Source organism: Lepisosteus oculatus, chromosome 13 (assembly GCF_040954835.1).
Source record: "Lepisosteus oculatus isolate fLepOcu1 chromosome 13, fLepOcu1.hap2, whole genome shotgun sequence".
NCBI classification, from domain to species: domain Eukaryota; kingdom Metazoa; phylum Chordata; class Actinopteri; order Semionotiformes; family Lepisosteidae; genus Lepisosteus; species Lepisosteus oculatus.
The window spans coordinates 7752442-7773876 of NC_090708.1; the positions used below are offsets into that span (position 1 = coordinate 7752442).

General features: G+C 36.9%; 1 protein-coding gene across 1 annotated transcript in view; it reads right to left on the reverse strand.

The window, feature by feature from the left end:
• Nucleotides 1–21435, reverse strand: part of clstn2a (calsyntenin 2a) — a 237038-nt gene that overhangs the window by 127181 nt on the left and 88422 nt on the right. Inside the window, exon 2 of the mRNA XM_015360922.2 lies at nt 1082–1204. Coding sequence (XP_015216408.2) covers nt 1082–1204 — 123 coding nt within the window. The remainder of the gene's footprint in view (nt 1–1081; nt 1205–21435) is intronic.

Genomic DNA, 21435 nt, shown 5'->3' on the forward strand with positions numbered 1-21435 from the left:
ATTTATCACAAAGCCTCTAGTGAACAACGCAGGCTGAATTTAACAGCTAAAAATGTATGGTTAAGAAACTCTGTATTCCTATTGTAGAGTAACTAAGTGTTTTAGCAAAATGTTTTTACAAAATGGGGCAAAGTACTTGGCACCCTCTCTGTTAACACAGCTCTGCTCATGCAAGATTTGCTAAAGAATACAACAGAAATGTTCACCAAGACAAAATGCAAATTGACAGACAGAGAGCATAAGAATGACAGTTATTTATTGCTGTCAAAAAAGAGATTAATTTCACCAGGTTTAATTAATGAGGTGTCAATGCTACCTGAGTAAAGACTCATCCTTCAATGAAAGGATTATAAAGAATCCAGTAACAGCTAATTACTGAATTGCCTATCATCCACCTCTACTACTCAGTAAATTATGAATTACTTTAAACCACTCCATATGGCCTTTTTTAAAAAACCAGCTGAAATAAAGCTTACTTTTCATTTAGTAGCCCTTCGTTTAATGGTGAATGTTTTCTACATACAAGCTGCTTCAGCAAGTACTGAATTGTCAAGGTTTATGATCAACCAGCCATAGAAAAAATGACTTAGAACAATCCTCCGGGCAAATGCCCACTTTCCAATTGTGGAAAATTGCCCATTTATTAGCTCATTGTCTTGTTAGTATGACTGTGCTTAATTTATGTTACAGAATTAATTAAGGAATGTGTCCTGAGGTGATTTAGCCGGATGTATCCGAGGCATAATCCAATGAAGCCTTCTTACTTTTAAGAAAGACCAGTTGTCTTATTAGCCTGCAGAGAATACACAGACATTGATTTAACAAGGAGCCTCATCTGTAAAAAGGTAAGAAAGTGATACTGCAATGAAGTCACCTCAGGGAATATGCTGAAACGTATGAGCAGCAAAGACAGTCTTCAGAAGTCATTTTGTAAAGAGAAGGATGTCAAAACTGCTGTGACGATGAGATTTCATTCAGCATTTCCCAGATGTGATGACTTAACTACTGGGACCTCAGCTGACCAGATTATGCAGGTGAGCCCAACACCTTAGCTACAGTACATACTGTATGCTTTTCATACCTGCAAAAGGTACAGGAGCATCCTTATCAAGAGCAACCAGTGGAGGGTCCAGTAGGACAGTTTCAGTGTTCTCCGTTATAACTCCATGGTACGATGTCTCAATCCAGGGTTTGTGTTTGTTTACTGCAAAAGAAAAACACAGGAGGGGGGTCAATTCAATCATTTTTGGCTCAGCAGCAGAGTATCAGGAGTATAGAAAATACTTCACCCAGAACAAAAAAGGAAGAATTCAATAAGCATTAAGGTAATACAGTATGCACACAATGTTCTCTGTTCTATTCTATAATCTATTACATTATTTTTGTCCCAAGAATATTTCATATTTCCTTACAGGTGCATAAAGGTGATTAATTACATAGTACTTTCGTACAACATATTTATGAAATGGAAGTAGAGAACATCCAGCAATGTCATTTTTGTTAATCACAGCAACACAGTATTACTATGGTTACAGTTGTGGGTTCAATGTTATTCCACTTTGACTAATATAACAAAAAGTAAGTCTTTATTTTATTTTCATACAATGTATCCTGTCTGAACAAAGTGATAGCATATTTAAGAAACAACAGGCTGAAACCAAAGGGTCTTTCACCTGCATGAAACCTCCTATTACTACTTTGTGCTGTGATAGCAAATTGGATTAAGTGCTCAACAGGGTTACATGTGATTTTCCTAACTGTAAACCTGGCAGCTCCTAACCTTCCTAATTGCTTGCCCTATTAAAACAACAAGTAAATCTCACTCATCCCCAATGACATGCCCCAGTTGTAAAACATGTCAGCTCTGGAACAGTGATAAAGTTTAATGGAAAGGTGAAAATACTGTGATGCTAATGGTGTCGTTATTTCCTAACAACCTTCTTGGCTGGGGATGGTGAAAAAGTAATTGTAAAACTCTGGAGAAGAACATCTTCAGATTGAGCCCTAACTCTTACAACACTTTACAGCAGCCACAAAATAACCACCCTTTGGTTAAATAGAGTGCTCTCAGGAGAGCATGTTCATACTTCTTTTCTCCTGTTTTTTTTCCTGTTTCGAGAGCTTTTTTCTTTGGATTTTTTTTTGTTATATTCATTTTGTCCTGTTTTCCAACTTGTAAAATAAGTAAAAAATGCTTATGTGACTGGAAGCTTTCTCAAAAACCCTGTACCTGTTAATAGAGCTGTATATTAGTACTAGAGTCATTTGAATAAAGTGCTTTGCTGAAGGGTAAAACAGCAGTGTCCGACTTGGGATTTGAATCCTCAGCCATTACCATATACTGCTACTTGATTTGGTACTTCTTTCCCAAACCAGTGTAATTATTATTATTACACTTCGATTGGATTTATTATGAATGCTGTATGCCCTGACCTGAAAAATCCATATTCCTGCTGCAAAGTCATTAAATTAAATATTCATTAGACATGATCACTTCTCTACTACATATTCAGGCAGTCTGCAATGTGGAATGATGAAATAACCATTACTTTACTTTCTTTACTGAATTCTAAGAAAATTTGTTCTGGAAATTGATTCTAATATGCAAAGAACTTGTAGATTTCTTGCAAAGAATACATTGCAGTGCTAGTGTGCTGTGACCTCTACTTAATTTTACATCCTGAACACACAAGAAAACTCCCAACAGTACAACAATATATGTTACACTATTTAAACTGACATATTTAGCCATTTGGGCTTTACAGCTTCTTTAACTTAATCTTTCAGTTTTACAGCAGTGTCCCAAATGGCATTTTTAACACCAACATTTAAATCACATCTCCTCTAAAAAGTAATTAAATGGGGAATCCGTCCTTCCAGTTTTATGAGTTTTCCAGAGCTTAGCAAATCATATTGACCTATTAATCCAAAGCAGTACAGCCTGTTTTAAAAGATAAACAGATGACTGGTCAAGCAGATAATAACCCAGCTGTCGGAGATCTGCAACCACCTTTTCTTTCCTTGACTCCAGGAAACACGTTAGGGTCACATTTGAAAAAGAAGATCCATGGATTCTGCTGATGTGCTTGAATGGGATATAAAAGTATCCAGAAAGGAAAGAAATAAACCAGAAGTGAGAGCAAACTCTGCTTGTGAAATACAACCCATTTAATCCGGTCAAGCTATAATGCCTTTCCTTGTTATTGGAAAGGCAACTGCTGTTATTTAAGATGAGAGGACAATCACTGTCTGAAAGGCAACATGGGAGAAGAGATTAGAACTGTCCCACAGGGAAGTAAATAATCTGTACAGACTGCCCTGAATCTTGGCATCTTTTGCGTTTTTCGGCAGAAAAGCATTTTTTGATATGCCCACATCTTTGTATTACAACATTTCAACTCGTATGGGGTACAGCACTTCACTCAAGATAAATGTGATGAAAAGAAGGCCTTTGGATATTATATATGCCGTAAATTATGCAAAACACTGTAAGACAAATCTAACAAAATACTAAAGAATTTACTATGTAAATGTAGTAGTTCAGGTGGGTAGCTGCGTCAGCATGCGTAGGCTGCTTCTTCAGGTTCCACGGCCGAAATGTTGTGTTTTCTTTCCTCTTTTTTTCAGCATGGAATAAACCTATTACTTCTTCCTATGTAAATGTATATGTATTTATAATAAACAATATAATGACAATAAAAATCATATCACTGTATTTGAGAAAGTGTAATTTTAGAAACAAATATACTGATGTGAGATGTTTTGGTGTCATTTTGATTAACTGATCAATCATGACAGACCAGGGTACACCTGAGTATCTTTGACAGTTGCTTAAGCACTAAACCCTGCCTCAGTGAGACCCATTAATTGGACACAGGTATTAAGGTGATTTAAGTGGGTGAATCTCAGATCTGGTGAAAATCAAATAAGAATAACACAGAAAAGAAACAATGCCCCCTGCTTATCAAGCAAACAATGTCTCCATGCCATCAGTATGTTGGGGCAACACCCCACACGGACTTGTCAGCAGTGGAGCCACGTCCTCCTTAGCAGTGAATCAAGGTTTAGTGTCAATCACCCTGATGAATGTCAGTGAGTGTTACGCAGGCTTGCTGAAAGATACACTAATTGTCTTATACAACAGACGAATTGATGTGGAGGTCCAAGCATGATGGTCTGGGCAGGAATGTCAAGTTAGTACAGAACTCCATTTGCAGTGATTGATGAGAACCTGATTGTGCGAAGCCAACCAAGTCCTGGAAGCTCACTCATTCTCCTTCCTTTGGGATAATTCCTGACACAACAACATTCCAGCAGGACAACACGGATTCACATCCTACAAGTTTTTTTTTTTGTGAGATGGGATTATGGTAGTTACTGTATGTTGTGGGTGTGTTACCCGCCAGACTTGAGCCCCATTAAACACTTGTGAATTATGAGAGGAAAGGGTTAAAATCCCACAACATGGTGCCCTCAGCCTAATACAAATCATGGGTTGCAGACGTACTGTACAACTTCGATTGCTTCTATCAGTGACCACACACAGCACTTCCTAGCCTGAGAGTTTCACAGTAGTTCATGATGACAAATGTACCAGTAAAATGAATTTACCCATGCCATCTCTGTTCTATACAAATGCACTGAAACTAAAATGCTTTTTTTCATTATTGCAATGATAACTTTGTGAGTCTGTTTTATTAAGTGATAAGGGTCTTTTAATGCTCACTATACTGTACAGATGCAGCCACTCAGGATGCATGGTTTGTCCGTGGCAAGCTTGAAGCGCCATATTGCAATATGAGTCGGCTTGCAGAACCTCAGTTTTCAGTTGCAAAGATCATTAATAGACGGCCCTTGTGGTGTGTTAGATGTTAGTGAAACAGTAGCTTCATTAAATCTGTTGCACTACTTCTTTAAATCCACTTAATATATTCATATGGAATCATGTAACTAAAGGACATTTTGGTTGCTGAAAATATGAACAACCAAAATGAAATAACGTCTCTGAAAATCATTAACAACCATTAATTTATTAATATGAATATATTTATATACAGTAACTGGGAGTGGTAGCTAAAAACTAAATATAAGGTACACAACAGTATTCCACTTTTTACTGTACATAAACATCTTCTGCATCAAGTTCTTTAACTTTCTGTGGTTATTTTGGAAATGTTTTGACGTGCTGTGCAGTATATACCCCCAGTGAGTAAAGTATTGCATTTTTTACAAATAAAGGAAAGTTTCACATTTTCAAGTTATATTATTTAGTGCATTTTCTTACAAAACAGGGATTTTATACAGTAAATCTAGCCCTGGCCTTATCTGATCTGACAAAAACTTTTTTTTTCTTTTCCCTATTACTAAAACAACATTTTTATCCAAATAACAGTGCAACAAGTCTGCCTAGCCCCTATAGAATCACCGGTTGTATCAAGCGTGTACTGAACAAGCATAGTTATAAGGTATTTCAGCCAAAAGTGAAATTCAATCATTACTGATGCAGACGATAATCAGGCATGAACATCTTTTATGCATAATTTTAGGAACTTCAGATAAAAAACAATTCCTAGGTGCTTAGTTTTCAGAATATGATTATGTATATAAATAACTAATGTTTTGTTAAAAATAAAACAGATGGGTTCAACCTGACCATTGTTGTTTATTTTAAATTTTTCTATTCATACATTTTTTCTATACAGTATATTCAAGTGTTACAAAATGAAATAGGTACTACTGTATATAAATTGTACCTCTAGTATGTGTAATAAAATGTCTTTTTCTATATGCTTAACCCATAACATTTTTAAAACCACAAAAATAAAACATTCAAAACAAATCTGTTTTTGAAAAATATAACGTACATTATGTATGTCATGCTGTAATTTGTAATGCATGGATGTATAATGGATTTTAAATGTACAATTCACAAAGCAATTCAGGGTGGCAAGAAATTGAAGGAACAAAAATAAAGTTGTAAGGGTAATAGATTTAATCATGGATCTGAAAGATGTCTGTATTTATGTTGTATTAGTCTGGTATGAGAGTAGGCCTAAGCTACTTATCTCCTTTTAGGTTAATTGTGAATGACAATTCATAAAGTCCATAATGCTATTGTTGAACCTTTGTTTTGCTTTAATATGGTTTTGAGTATCATGAACACTGACAGAAACATTAGTGATTTCATCCCTATAATTATGAACTATTAGAAAAGGGACAATTGAGTCAGGAGTCAGTGTACATTAGTTCACGGTAATGAAGGATAATGGAAAATTGCCTTTCCATTCCATGTCAAATAATACAACCCACAGTACCCAGGTCATTTTCTAATTATTGTCTGCAGAAAACTATAAAGGAAAAGTGTTATTTGTACCTTGCATTCTTCAGTAGTCTCATTGTTACAAAGCACCTTGCACTTGTAAATATTTTTACAGAAATGGTATTTGTTTCGCTCAAAAATAATATTTACGAATTAGTTATGTAGCACATATTGAATATGTATAACAATACCACAAGCATATTGAAATTAAAATTCTTTTAAATACCCCAAATACTTGACTTGACACTTTGCTTAGAGATAAGCAAATCTCCAACTGGTGCTGAACAAAATCCACACACACACAGTTCCGAGCCAAATATTAAATAATACCACCAGGAAGCCCAGTTTTCATGAGGTTGGAACAGCTTGTGAAAAGATCAAATCAATCAGGCTTGCAACACTGACTTTTAATCAAGTAATATGAGAACTGTCAAAGAATTCCACCAAATATTATGAGGCATACTCTTAAAATGTAAATTAACATCCTGGAGAAACAATCCTCCTGATGTGATCCTAAGTGCTAGGACCAGTCAATTCCAGTACTCAGTGGTTCAAACTGTGTCCTGGGATTGACTGATTGTTGCTGGCATTCACCATGCAGAGGCTGACAACTGGTTTAAAATTGTTGGACCTCAGTGCGCCAGGCTATTCTCAACTCGGCACACGACAGTGACCTCTGTGATGTGACTGGCACCTGTGGGCATCAATTGCTTGGTAACTTTGCTGTGGACACTGTGAGGCCCACAGCATTGAATAAGACGCATACAGTTTGAGACCACGAAAGGTAACACATGCATAGTAAATCTCCCTTCCTTTCTGGTTTAAGGTTCAAGGGTCACAACAGTGTGGCAGGCTGCTTAATAACAGCCCATTCATTCCTGGGTTGGTTCAGAAAGAATAATAACTGCTGATCCTACTGTACGTTAAAACAAAACTAACCAAGCATTCCACATCTTGGTCTTTGCCATTTCCCTTTTATAAGTTGGCACAAAAATCGAGTTATTCAGCATTCTGGTAGGAGTACAGTGTTTTATGCATCCCTGCATCTGAAAATATAGTCTGCCTTGTTTGTGCACCATAGCCTTGAACAAGGGGCACCTCACTGTCAACTGGTTAATGCTGGAAGTGCAGAGAAACAGCAGTAAGGAGAATATGTGTAGTCAGTACACTACATGTGCCTTGTGCAGGATGAGCTGAATATTGCTCTCAGTGTCACTCACCCTGCTTTCCAAAAACAAAACAATCTAGAATAAAAGAGAATATCAAGGGCATTTAATAATCTATTTTTCCAGTCAGAAGGAGACATTAACTCAATGAACATGAACCTGATCAGTTCATGGATCGGATTGGTATTTATGAGGGTCTCCTACTGACATACCTGTATTTCAACAGGAATTTACATACCATGACCTTCCTAAGTCTAAGCACACTTCTCATAGTCCACTTATTCCATTGTCTTGCTCCTGTTTGATCCAAAATATTCTTCCATGCTAAAAATTGTCCTAAAAAAGCATTTGTACAGCAAAACTAAATAACTAGCAAAAAGACATTTAATGGCAAAGTGTCACGATATTAGTTCCCCCTCCTTAAGGGTGCTCCAGCCCTTTCACTTAAGACTTCATTCTCTGCACCTGTTTCCCATTCCCTGCCCACCTTAAAAGCCAGGCGCTGACGCTCATCCGGGCTCTGCATCTGATTTCCGTATCATGCGAGTCCGGGACCTGGAAGCACCTGGTCCCATTAAGGTCTTAACCTCCGTTCCCGTTCCCCGTCCGTTACTGTTCGTTACACAAAGCTTTCAAGCCACAGGTGAGGTAGCTAAGGATGACTCCTACAAACTTGAGGCTATGCAGTATTGTGTGCTGTGTGATTGATGAGGGAGTAATGAAGAAATTTACACCTAAGACTCCCCTGCAGCAGCAACAGGAGCACAGGCAGAGAATCAGGAAAGTATTTAATTTGCTGGTTGTCTGACCTTTTCAAATGAGTTTTCAACCATTTTCATTTGTACAGTTTGTTTGCTCAGTTCAATTCCTTTTCATTATCCACCCATGTTCCTTAAAATACTTATTTTTTTCTGATTTAAAGCAAATCTTTCTCTTGACTCTTCTTTTCAACAATATAAAACATGAGTGCTCCATACTGTAGGTCTACAAAAAGAACAGATAAATTGCAGGGTCCTATTAACCAGAGAATGAGTTTGTAACAATCTTATCAGATTTTTTTTTAAGTTCTTAATAGTTTTAAAATATAAATTATTTAATGAAAAGGTTGAAATCAGTTTTTCCTAATTTGTAAAATTGTGGCTTCATGACATTAAACCACACATTAGCAGTATAAGAAAAAGCAAAAAAAAAAAGTCCATGCTTTTAACTGTACCTAAAACTTTCATTAGCTTTCTAACAATCTTGTCTGCCTTTAAAAACAGAAGTCAATTCATTTACTGATGAATAAGGTTAATGGACTGTGTTAGCATCGTTTCCTACTGAACTTCAGAAATGGATCTTAATAATTAATTTTCAAAACAGTATTTTATAGAATTAACTCAGTGCAGCAAGCAGGGTGCTTATATTTTCAATATGAAAATGTTTTGGGATTTTCATAAATGAAAGCTCAAGCTTCACAGACCTCAGGAGCAGAATCCAATGAAACCAGGATTAAAATTCTTAAATCAGCCACTCTGTATGTTTTTCCTCCATATTGTATTGGTGCCTCTTAAATTTTTACAGGCAGGGAATAGCACAGTCATAACCTAGTAGGTGCAGTGCGCCTAGACCTCAGCAACAAAAGGAGATGATAAGAAGCTGAATCTAAACTTGATTCAAGACCAGGATGATTCCACTAGACTGTTAAACTTCCCTTACTCAGCAGATGCCAGATGACAGCACACACAAATTGTCTTTATGAGAAACATGGTGAACTGCCTTCCAGTACACATTGGGCTATAGCTCAGGGCTGTATACACCCAGAACAGAACAGGGTCTTGCTACCCCAAGCAACTTGACGGTAGGCTCTTGACTACACTTTACTGTAAACCAAATTAAACCTGACTGAGAACAGCCTTACTTGGAAAATATTAACAATATTAAACCATGGGAGACGAACAAAAAGATGTTGTGGACCTCCTGTTAAATCATTAATCAATGAGATCTGCACGTGTGCAGACACAAGTAATTCTCATGAAGACAAACAAGAAAATAACACAAGAATAAAAGAAATACCAGATAGATTCTTACAGTATGTGCAGTTACATTAGAGATAGATAATACTTTATTAATCCCATAGTAAAATTGATGTGTTACAGCAGTCCAGCCCAAGACAAGCAAAAACAGACATCGGAATAGTTATAAAACAAAAGACAACAAAATAAATAAAAATAAATAAGTACAAAAAATAAATACATAGGTGTGTGCAAAATGTGATGATCATTGTCACTGTAAAAACAATAAAATACAGTACAGTATGTGCAAAATGTGCATAGGTTTATACAGACTGATTGTCCAAAAAGTACAATGGAGCAAACACGCTGTCCATAGACAAGCAAATGAAGGGCTAACAGTCCTAGCCTAGGGCAGCGTTATACACCCTGACAGCCTCCGGGAGGAAGGACCTGCGGAAACGTTCCCTTGAACACCGTAGCTAGAGCAGTCTGTTGCTAAAAGTGCTCCTCTGCCCAGTAACAGTCCCATGAAGCGGATGAGAGGTGTTGTTCACGATGGCTGTGTAACGAACAGTTCTTTCCGGACCCTATGCGGACGATACAGTCCGACGGAGTGGGGAAACACTGGGGAAACGTCATGCAGGAAAACGGGGCTGAAGACAGAGGGGCGTGTCCAAGGTGCGCTGGTGCAGGGGGGAGGTGTGGCCGAGGCGAACAATCCAAAAGAGAAGTCCTTAGAGTATCCAAAAACACATGAGTAAGTCCAAAACCAGGAGATCCATCAGAACAAAGAATGAAAACCACGAAGGCCGGGTCGGAACCGGCGGACGGGGAACAGGAACGGGAACGGGAACCGAGGTTAAAACCTTAACGGGACCAGGCGCTTCCAGGTCCCGGACTCGCACGATATGGAAATCAGATGCAGAGCCCAGATGAGCGTCAGCGCCTGGCTTTTAAGGTGGGCTGGGATTAGGGGGCATATGCAGAGAATTAAGTCTTAAGTAAAAGGGCTGGAGCACCCTTAAGGAGGGGGAACTAATATCGTGACAGGCTGTGAGCTTGGTCAGCATTCTCCTCTCAGCCACCACCTCCATGGGGTCAAGGCTCATCCCCAACACAGAGCCAGCCTTCTTGTTAAGTTTATTGAGCCTATTTGCATCTTTAGTCATGATGCTGCTGCCCCAGCACACAACAGCGTAGAAGATGGCCACCACCACCACTGATTCATAAAAAATGTGTAGCAGTGTTCCACACACACCAAATGACCTGAGCCTCCTAAGAAAATAGAGTTGGCTCTGACCTTTCTTGTACAGGGCGTCAGTGTTACCAGATCACTCCAGCTTATCATCCAGGTGTACCCCTACTGTAAGTACTTGTAGGAATGTACGCCCTCTATGTAACATATATTGTAAAATATAGATAGCTTGAAATATATTTATTGATGAAAAACAAATGTAGAAATTTACAGGTTAACAGTTTGAGCTAAATACACTAACTAGCTGATTTCAAAGAATAAAACTTTTCCATGTGTGCCTGAAACACAGACCAGACTGAAACTGCAACTGACTGAAAATTCAATTATTAGCAGGACAGGAGATAAAGTTATTTCAACCCTTCTTAGTCCCATCATGTTGAAAATATAAATATAGCAAAGACAGCGAACATGGTTTTGACCTTTTTGATGCCCAAGCAATGAGAATTTCTTTTGTGATTTTGACAGTAATTAAACTCAGACTTGCAGATTTAAGTTGACAGATAATTTCAAGCATTGCTCAGATCATATGACATTCTATTAATCCCTGACCAGATACTTTTGTTCCAGTTATCGTATTATACTGTACAGTTAAATAAATGAAAGGGACATGAAGGAAAAACATTTTGCTTCACTCTAACAAAAAATATGTCTAATTAAAAAATAAATCTGTACCAAATTAAACTTTGATAGATAAGGTCAAGAGAGAACCAATGATGAATAAATTACTCAGATGAAGAGCAAATGTATTCCAGCAGGTTATTCATTACTGCTTCCAACAGGCAATTAATACTGGGTTTTAAGTACAGAATTTCTACTAGCAGCATGAATCTGAACAAACCACGGGGAGGTCCATCACATTACTGTAATTTCATCTTTGTTCCACAGAACTGAATGAAACAAATACAAAAATCAGATGAGATTTGGGTATGCGTTTCACTTTCTTTGAGCCTTGAAGATGTTTACAAATTTTAAATCTGAGCATCCTCAAAAGTGTTTCTGCATCAGAGAGCAACATGACAGAATACACAAACGACACGTGTTCAGATGCAGAGCTCTGATTCAAAGCCTAAGACACAAACAGAGTATTAGCATAGATGAAACAATACCAGTGTACTCCTGACTAATGTTAGCATAATGTTTATGTGGCTAGAATCCTCATTCATCAAAATATTTACTGCTGCACCTCAGTCCTTTGCATTGCCCACATTTACTTTTATAGAGTCCGGAGTTGCTAAAGTAACATAATTACTGTATCTATCAAATGTACTATTTGTGTAAATAAACAAAGATACCTTATATGAGAAAATAATATAAATAAGCAACCCCATCTCTATCTTGTGCTACAAATGTGGATACTGTATGTATTACAACATAAAGAGCATACTGTATTCCTCTCACCTCTCTTTCCTGGATACTGATCATACAGTATCTTGATCAATTCATCTGTTCTTATCCATGTCAATAGAATTGAAATCAGTCAAATAATCACGTGTAAAAACTTACAAATATATTCCACTCAAAATAGCATAAAAGAAGAACATACTGTATAAATACGTATTAAGCTTTCAGAAGTGCAATTAAAGTTGTTGTTTGTTTCACCTGTTATTAATATGATAGATTTTAAAGGAAGAATGACAGCATAAATGAGTTAGGCACTTTTAAATCATACAGAATATATATATATATGGATAAAAATATCATATCTGGCAGAAAGTACCTACTACCTGATGTAACTGGGCTATTTCGTATGCATGTAAGCAGTTTCTTCTAAAACCGTGTGATTCTTTAAGTTTTGTAAAATGGATTTGTTTTAAAAGCTTGGATAAAATCCACTCACCTGGTAAATTACTATTACTGTACTTACTACTCTTAATTTCAGACACCACAAGGAAATACAGAGGCTCTGAAAAATATTTTAAGCATATTTGTATAGAGTTTCACTCAATATTCCTTAACATAATTTTCCAGAGTGTTAAAGTTTGCCTTATTATTTACTGTATTTACAGAAAAATACATATGAGACAAAAAGGTTACAAACTTTTTGGCCCATCTAGCCCATTTGGCAGTTAGTAGATACAGGTAATTGATACCAGGATCATATCCAGATCACAAGAAGTCAGAGTACCTTTGCACAACCCTAAAGGGGTACACATCTAGAAAACTCAATCACACACACACAAAGCAAAAATCATGTTTCCAGACATACGAACCATACGAAAAAGAACAATTATTATTATTATTATAACATTGCAAATAGTTTAAATGCTTTAATTTGGATATAAATAATGGTCTTTTTGATTGTCTATTTGATTGCATTTTGATTTATATAAAGCTTCTTAATGTATATAGAAAATTTAAATCACCAATATTACACAAAACATTTTAGCAAATGTAACTTGGGATTATTTATTGTCAGGAGTCACTCTAACTGAAACACAAAAACTGCTTCTGTTCTTAGAGCTTTTATTGCCACCCCAGTTCTGCTTTAAAAACTAACAGATTAACATTTTAAAATCCAATAATGGCCAGAGCCAACTGAAATTAAAAATTAATTCTGAAATATTATAGTGAGGACTTCATACAAATCAAAGGTTTTTGAATTAGTGATGAAGATTGGAACTTCCATTTTCTGTTTCATTTACTGCAGTGTTACATTAAAGTTTTATCAAATTAAATTAAGTGAAATACACAATGTCCCCCTGTCAACCTTAACAGTCATGCCTGTATGAACCTAACTTTATGCAATTTTGTGGAAAATCTCTTAGGAGTCTACAAAGATAACACTGAGCAACATGAACTAGGTGTGTGATGACAATTTGATTATTTTTTTTTGCAATTAGAATTTCTACAGTTTAAGTCATAGCAGGTGCCTGGAATGACACATTAGGAAAATGATTTAAGTATTAGATTTGCTACAGCCATAAATGATGAGATTTTTCAAATTCAAAAACATCATACCATCTCTACGGGTTTAGGGATGCTGCACAGTGTGATTCAGTGAGTAAAAGTACAATTAAGGCACATATTGAAAACTTCAACCTATGGGTGATTAAAACCTGACTACTTCATTGTGGCTTTCCACTGTGTAGAAGAAAGAGAAAATCAAAAGACTATTATCAAATATTGAGTCTGTAATTTGCAAACAACAGGTAACCAGAAGGTTCAATTTGATCTGGTCCTCAGTTTATAAATGGACAAAAGTATTAAGGATTCAAATTTTAATGCCATCTAAACGCTATTGTTCTGTAAGAATACAAATAATTTATAACTAATAACACATAATATACTGTAGAAGAGCACAAGCAACTACAGTATTACACAAACTCATGACTATAATTTCTGCAGTACAGAAACGGTTCCTATTGTATATAGACTGTGAGATAAAATAAATCCTCAACAAATCTCATTAGTGTGAACCGGGGTGACTTTAAACCCCATCATTTACAGTACTTATCTGATTGCACTTCTCAAATTTAAACTGAAAGTTGTAGAAGTTTCATGGATAATCTAAAAGCTCCACTAAAAACAAGGGCTTTAATCCACTATTTGTAAGCAGACGCTTGGCCAACTGATGCGTTCCAGTTTTACATTTCTGATAGTACAGTACATAACGTTAATAACATTGTGTTTAATAGCAGCAGTTGTACAGTACATACACCGCTGAATTAGTATACTTTGTGTCTTCATGAAACATGTGGATGGTTTATCAATACAAGCCCTATGGAGAATGGAAGACAGGGCCATGAAAGACAATAAGCGGTCATAACACACCGATTTTGTTAGTAGTACAAGCTTAGTTCTGTTGGTTCAGATTCTGTGCCTACAGTATGTGCTTCTTCTTTCATTAATGTAAGAGGGAAACCTTATCACACCACTCTCTCACTGACTCATGCTCTTCACCTCTCTCTACAATCTTTACTATTAATATGCTTCTGTAGGCCAGAAATCTGGTACAAGCTAGCACAGTACTTATTAGCATTTTCTTTCACAGCTGTCAGTTCCTAAAAAAATGAATTGAAATCCAAAAAAGGGAAAACACACATGGGTCATCCCAAATGCACTGAAGACTTGGCATCGAGCACAAGAACAATGCATGCTAAGTTTTCTTTAGTCACAAAAAAATGCTCTCATTAAGCTAACTGGTAAGCAGGTGAGAAATCTGAACTCATTAGGCTGTCAAAATGCCTTTATATTACCAGGAGGGTCTGCAGAGCTTTCAAGTTTCACAGTTAACAATCATGAGAGGAGAACCTCCTGCCACGATTCTCAGTAGGTGAAATACTCTTGGGCAGGGGTTCTTAACCTTTTTGAGAGTGCGACCCTTTTTTGAGATTAAAAACATTTCTTCACCGCCCCCCGCCTCCCTCCACACACACAGATTTAAAAATCGTCACGTTGCAGAAATTATATGCCTACTCACTTAATAATAAATAATAATACGTTTTATTTAAATGAGTAGCACCTTTCATACATTTGCAACTCAAAGTGCTTGTTACAAAAGAATTAAGTAAAGTTAACACTTTAAGCAACAATAACAAATAAAAGAACCATGCACAAACAATACAAATAGCACTGAAATTATATAACAAAAATCAAGAAAAAAGCAAGAGTAAAAAAATAAGTTTTGAGCTGCTGTTTACAAATATCCATAGAACCAGCCTAATATTTTTTAGGCATACTATTCCACGGTTTGGGTGGTAGTAGCCAAAGGCTGCCTTTCCAGTATTTCTATGCTTAAATTTTTGGATTAATCTTTAAAAGTCTGGCGCTTGTTGCACTGGCCTTGTTGGAATTTACAGTACGAACGGCTTCATCAATTACTTGTTCGAGTTCGGGGGGCATTTTCTTGGCGTGAGGGCTTGTCTATGAATCATACAAGGCGTCCACAAAGCGAACAGAGCAACGGCCTGCACTTTCGTGACTAGCCCACTGTGATCGCCATACTGTAGCTCGTGCGCTGTCTGAGCAGATTCCCACACACGTGTTCCGGTCAACTTCATGCTCACGTACATACAGTAAGTGTCCAGCAAAATGAAAAGCTGATCGCCAGTGGCGCGCTTGGGAAGAGGACGACAGAACACAAAATCCTCATTCATTTCTCCCTCTTCAATAAATCTGGTATAAAAACAAGCATTTGTGCATCTCCAGGGACATCAGACACTTCGTCACTTACCGCACACAGCAGTCATGCATCCTCCCCACCACTTGTCTGTGTAAATACGTACTTTAGGAACTTTTTGTAGTATTTTCTAATTTTCTCCTGGGGTTTTTTCTGTTCAGAGTTTTCTGCTGTGTGTTCCTCCACATTATCTTTAGCTCTCACTCTTCCAGTGCCACCTATTAAAAAACGCTCCATTGTTGAGATAATCACGACTACTATACCTTGCGCAAAAAAAAGCTACAAATATAAATGCAATCATGGCCCACCCAATAGAAATTAATAAAGCGCCCTCGCTGGGCGCACCACAAAGCAGGCTGGGAGTTGTAGCCGGGGATCATCTGTGGGCCTGCAGAGTGACCACTAAGTCACCTTGCTAATGTACTTTAAATAGTCTCAACCATACAGGTGTATATAATAGTTAATTGTTTACCTCTGTTATTGTCCTTTGATGTGTAACCTTCCTGAACCAGCGTACGTGTCCTGTTTAGCGTGTGTTAACCTTTGGTTGATTCTGTTTCTGTTGCCTGTTGCATGACCCCTGGTGGCTCTGTTGCTAAAGATCTGCGCCTGTGGCTGGAAAGTTGCCAGTTCGTATCCTGTGGCTGGCAGAAGAATCCTACTCCGTTGGGCCCCTGACCAAGGTCCTTAACCCCAACTGCTCCAGGGGTGCCGTATAAATGGCTGACCCTGTGCTCTGACCCCAAGCTTCTCTCCCTGTCTGTGTGTCTGTGTCTCATGGAGAGCAAGCTGGGGTACATGAAAAGACAAATTCCTAATGCCAGAAATTGTATATGGCTAATAAAGCGATCTAATCTTAAAAAAAAGTTATTGGCACATACAGTGTATGGGCGTCACAAAGGAACTGGAAAAGAAAGAAATCTATTGCATTCACTATGCATTACATTTTTATTTATATTAATATCTGGGTCAGCAATTCCATGCACCAACTGTGCTCTGAGCTCTACTTAATCCAGAATATTTTTTGCTGGGGTTTACTGTTATTATCAGGCCACATAGCAACTCATCTCTGATTTACTTTCTTGAATTAAAATCTGCTTGGCTGGAAAGGTCACAGCTGATCTATTTTTTACCATTTTCCCTGGATTAAGTTTGTGTGAATAACTAGATTTTTATCCAGCTTCATTGTGAGGGAAATGAACTGGTTTTGTATTGATTGCCTTTATTTAAACCACGCTGCTTGGAGACAATTCAGGCTTTGTCCTCAATGAGTGGGGCTCTTGACCTAAAAAAGACTTATGGAACACCCAAACAATTATAAAGTTTGGGACTTTGTGATTTTATATGTTTGAAAGATGTACTCTTGTATTAACTAATAGCTTATTTAAAAAAAAAAAATAAACACTGAAGCACTAGTACAGGAATGTCTTAAAAATGTACTGTTACACAGTTTTACACAGTACTCCATCTTGAAAAGCAGCCGTTCTGAATTATCACATGTACAATCTATATGTTGAACTTTTTATGACAATGTACATCAATAATAATAAGGAAGAAATTATTGGAACTATATCAGCTGTGGATTACCAACTAAGCACCAACAACTCACTAATACTGTTGAATCCTGAAGAAACTTGCGTTGAGTTTGTCTGTTGTCGCCATGTTTGCGCAGATTTCTCCCGGGTGCTCCAGTTTCCTCCCACAGTCAAAGAAACAAGGCTGCTTGGTCTGGGAAAATTGGCCCCAGTGTGAGTTGCCTGTGTGTGCATGTCTGTGTTTGTGACTGCATCTGTGTCTGACCTGTGATAAACTGGTGCCCCATCCAGTGTGTACTTTATCTTGCCTTCAGCACGTTACTTGCTAAGTCTCTAGCTCTCCCATAACCCTGCACAAGATAAAGAGCTTGGTTGAAAATGGATGGATGGATGGATTAATAAATTGAGAAATTATAGGATCCTAAATCTACCAGGAACGTTGTCAAAGAATCAAGACCTGCTGTCATTCTGAAAAAAAAGGATTGCAATGTTTCTTTTTCTTAAAAAATGAAAATGTTTAGCACATACTTTTAAACACGTCTATCAATAATCAATAAAAAAAGTATAAAGTTAAAGAATTTAGAGTCTTTCTGCTTCCTGAAAATGTGAGGCCGGGCTGATCAATGCTATCACTCAACCAGGACTGATGACACACTCATTCCCTGCAAAAGCATTCTGATGTCTTGCTAATGTATTAGAAGCAATTATGTCCCATTCCCCCAAGCATTTCCTTTCATTTGCTTCTTTCATTTAATTAAACAATGCATCAGCAAGAAGAGTTAAAATTTTCCAACCCCATTTCTGATTTTCCACTCTGCAAACTCCACCATAATAATTCTAAACTTTAATTCATCTCGACATGCGACAAACTACCAACAGTACAACAAAAGAAATAAATGTCAAAATAAATAGCAGAGCACTTTGACTTTTTCAAAAGTAATGAAGAAATTTGTCAGCTGCAGACAGAAACAATTTTTTTAAAGGAGAATGCATTTAAATGCAATTTTAAAGACTAATCACTTTGAGCTGTAGCAGGACGTGTTTGAGGAATAAGACCTGTTCTAGAAACAAGAAAATGTTTAGATTAGACAGCTTTGATTCATAATTTATTTCCAAGTTGGAAAGGATGATAAGTGTCTGTTGGACAGGAATGTTTAGGTTCCCCATAAGGAACACCTAAAAAGGGTTCCCTTTGAAGATGGGATTGTAATGACAATAACTATTCGGGTTGGTCAGCATAATAATAAAGACAAGAAAGGCTGAAATCAAACTTTTTCCAAACTATAAAGTTTTCTTCCACACATGGATTTAGCCCACAAGGATAGCCTGAATTCAAACACTACTCAAGTAAATTATTATCCACACATTTAAATGAGGATTTTAAATCTAATGTAAAACTGTCTAAACTTTAGAACAACAGGGAAAAGCACATCAACAATAACAAACTAAAGTCAAGACCTTGCACAGCAGTAAACTGTATTCTTATTTGTGGAATGTAAACAGACAAACTGTTCCCTGTTCCCAGCTCCCAGTTCCTAGTTCCCAGTTGTGTGCATTATACATAAAAGCTGCAAGAAACCAAGACAACTGGGCACAGCTGACAGCAAAATGAATATTAAATTTAAGAAAAAAATGAAACACCTTATCTACTGTAGCTTGCCAAGTTAATTTCATGGTACCTTGTGCAGTAAGTAGAACTGTATGAAAAAAATCTAGACCTTTGATCCCTATGGCTCCTAATATTCCTTTAGAATATTAGTATAAACTTAGTCCCTTTGGCAAAGAAGTGCTGTACTTGAAAGCACTATAAACTAGACACATCAGAATGGTAATCCTTTTTAAATGGTTACCTTTTGATGTTACAGTTATCTTCTAAAGTGGTTTTATGCATTCTAATCTTATTAACCTTGTTGCAGCTACACAAACAGCAAATCTCAGGAGTTTCAGTGGTCTGTTATAACTTTTAATTAGACAAAAAACAAAACAGAAAGCAATTTGACAGAGCAGGTTAACAGCTGGCATGTGCAAGCCGACATACGGCATAGTTTGAGACCTATTCTTTTAAATTCACTTGCCTTTGACTAATACACTGCAAGTGAATTGTAACTTGCAGTGTAGTGTAGGTTAATAATTTAGTGTAGGTAATGTAGGTTAATAATGGTTATTTCTTCCAGCAGTGTACTCATTACATTCTGGTGGGAAAGCGAGAACCACATATTACTAATGCTCCGAGCCTATAGTAGGTGTTCACACTGTAACTGCAATGTTCCTAGTGGTACAGTACATGCAACTGTAATTGTTAAGAGTTTTTGACAGCAGTCTGTATCCTTAACCACATACAGTACAATTCTGATATTTTCTGCCTACACCTGGAAAATATCTGGTATTACCTCACAATAAATCTTCTAAAGCTTTTGCAATGATATAAGAAACTATAGTAAGAGTTTCCTTTACTTAAAAAATTGAACACATACTCTATACTGTATGTGCCTTTCTGTTTTTCTAATATACTGTATGCCATTATACAGTATTTAAATGTTTCACTCAGGAGTTAATTTTTTTATCACTATTACTACCATTAAACACAAATTGCAGAAGAACTGCCGGACAAATCCTTAAGGAGCATAAAAAATAATATTCCCAGGAAAAAGGCATGTACAGTAAGGACAAAAAATAAATTAAATTCTGGTGCATGTGAAGAGACTTCATTTTTAAAGCATTTAACTGCTAATTTAACTATTAACTTAGAACTTACAACTTTGATGTTTCAATTCATTGATTAAATTAAATGTAAACTCTTGCCAGGCCACCTAACTGGAATTGTTTTCAGAAGCTGCTTCTGGTAATACTTAAAGCACCAAATAATAAGGCAGCAATAAAAGAAGGTGACAAACATGAAGTAAGTACTGTAAGTTGGCAACAAATGAGAAGTCTAGTGGCAAGCAATTGCAGAGAATATGAGATACACATTTAATCATGCATCTCTGCTAAGGGATTTACTTAGAATTTACTGAGTTATGCCACTGTTAAGTCTACAAATGCATAACATACAGTACACAGGTTTTAGAAAAATACAAGGAAACCATGGTTTTCAGTTCTGATTAATTGAACAGAGTTGGCAGCAAGGAGGCACAGTGGTTTGTATTTCTTGTTCAAGGTGTCTTGCACCCATTGCTTGCTGGGAAATGATCCTGCCCCCCCCCACCCCACCCTGGAATTGGAAGAGGTTAGAAATTAATGGATGGGTAGAACAAAGCTGATTATTCAGTTCCCCAGATAAGTTATTGAGGCAAACTTAATAGCACAATAATGTTCATTTTGCAGGAGTAGAACTATTTTGGAACTAAGGTCCTTATACTGTATAATCAGAATTATGATATTATTGGGTACTGGGTGTTATAATCAGAAACCTAATGAAGGAAATCGATTTCGCCATTATGTGTAGAGAAGAAAAAAATGCAAAATCTAGTGTTGGGTGATTGTATTCAGTTATGCCTCTAACACCTGGCTGTCTGGTGAATCACAATGCGGACCAGCCAAGTGGGGAGAAATTTAATTAAAATGGTTTTATTAGTGCCAGGTGCTTATAACAAGTCACTGTCATATCATTAAATCGGTCATAAAAATCTACATACAGTTAAAGTGGTATTCTACACTGATTTATCAGGCCGGATCCCTTCTGTTCCAGTTAGACAATGGTTAAGTCAGAAGTGAATAAAAGAGTAAGAAAAATAAAAAAATACAACATCAATGTTAGCTTTAAAGCCTGGTCCATTCTATTACTTTCTTTTATTTGCCTGGCAGTCACGGTAAGTGTTTTTTATTCTAAAACATGGCCCCCTTATGACTCCTACATAAACTCTTCAAAAGGCAATTTCATTTGTCAAAAGGAATAAGGTACTGTTACTGGAAATCAATGTCTTACAAGTCACTTACTAAGGAAAGGTAGTCATTGTTAAAAGTCCCACCCCAGGATGCTTTAAATTCTAGTGTCCTGGAGTGACAGAATAACTAAGGGCCCTGAATCTATAGTAATTTCTTCCACAG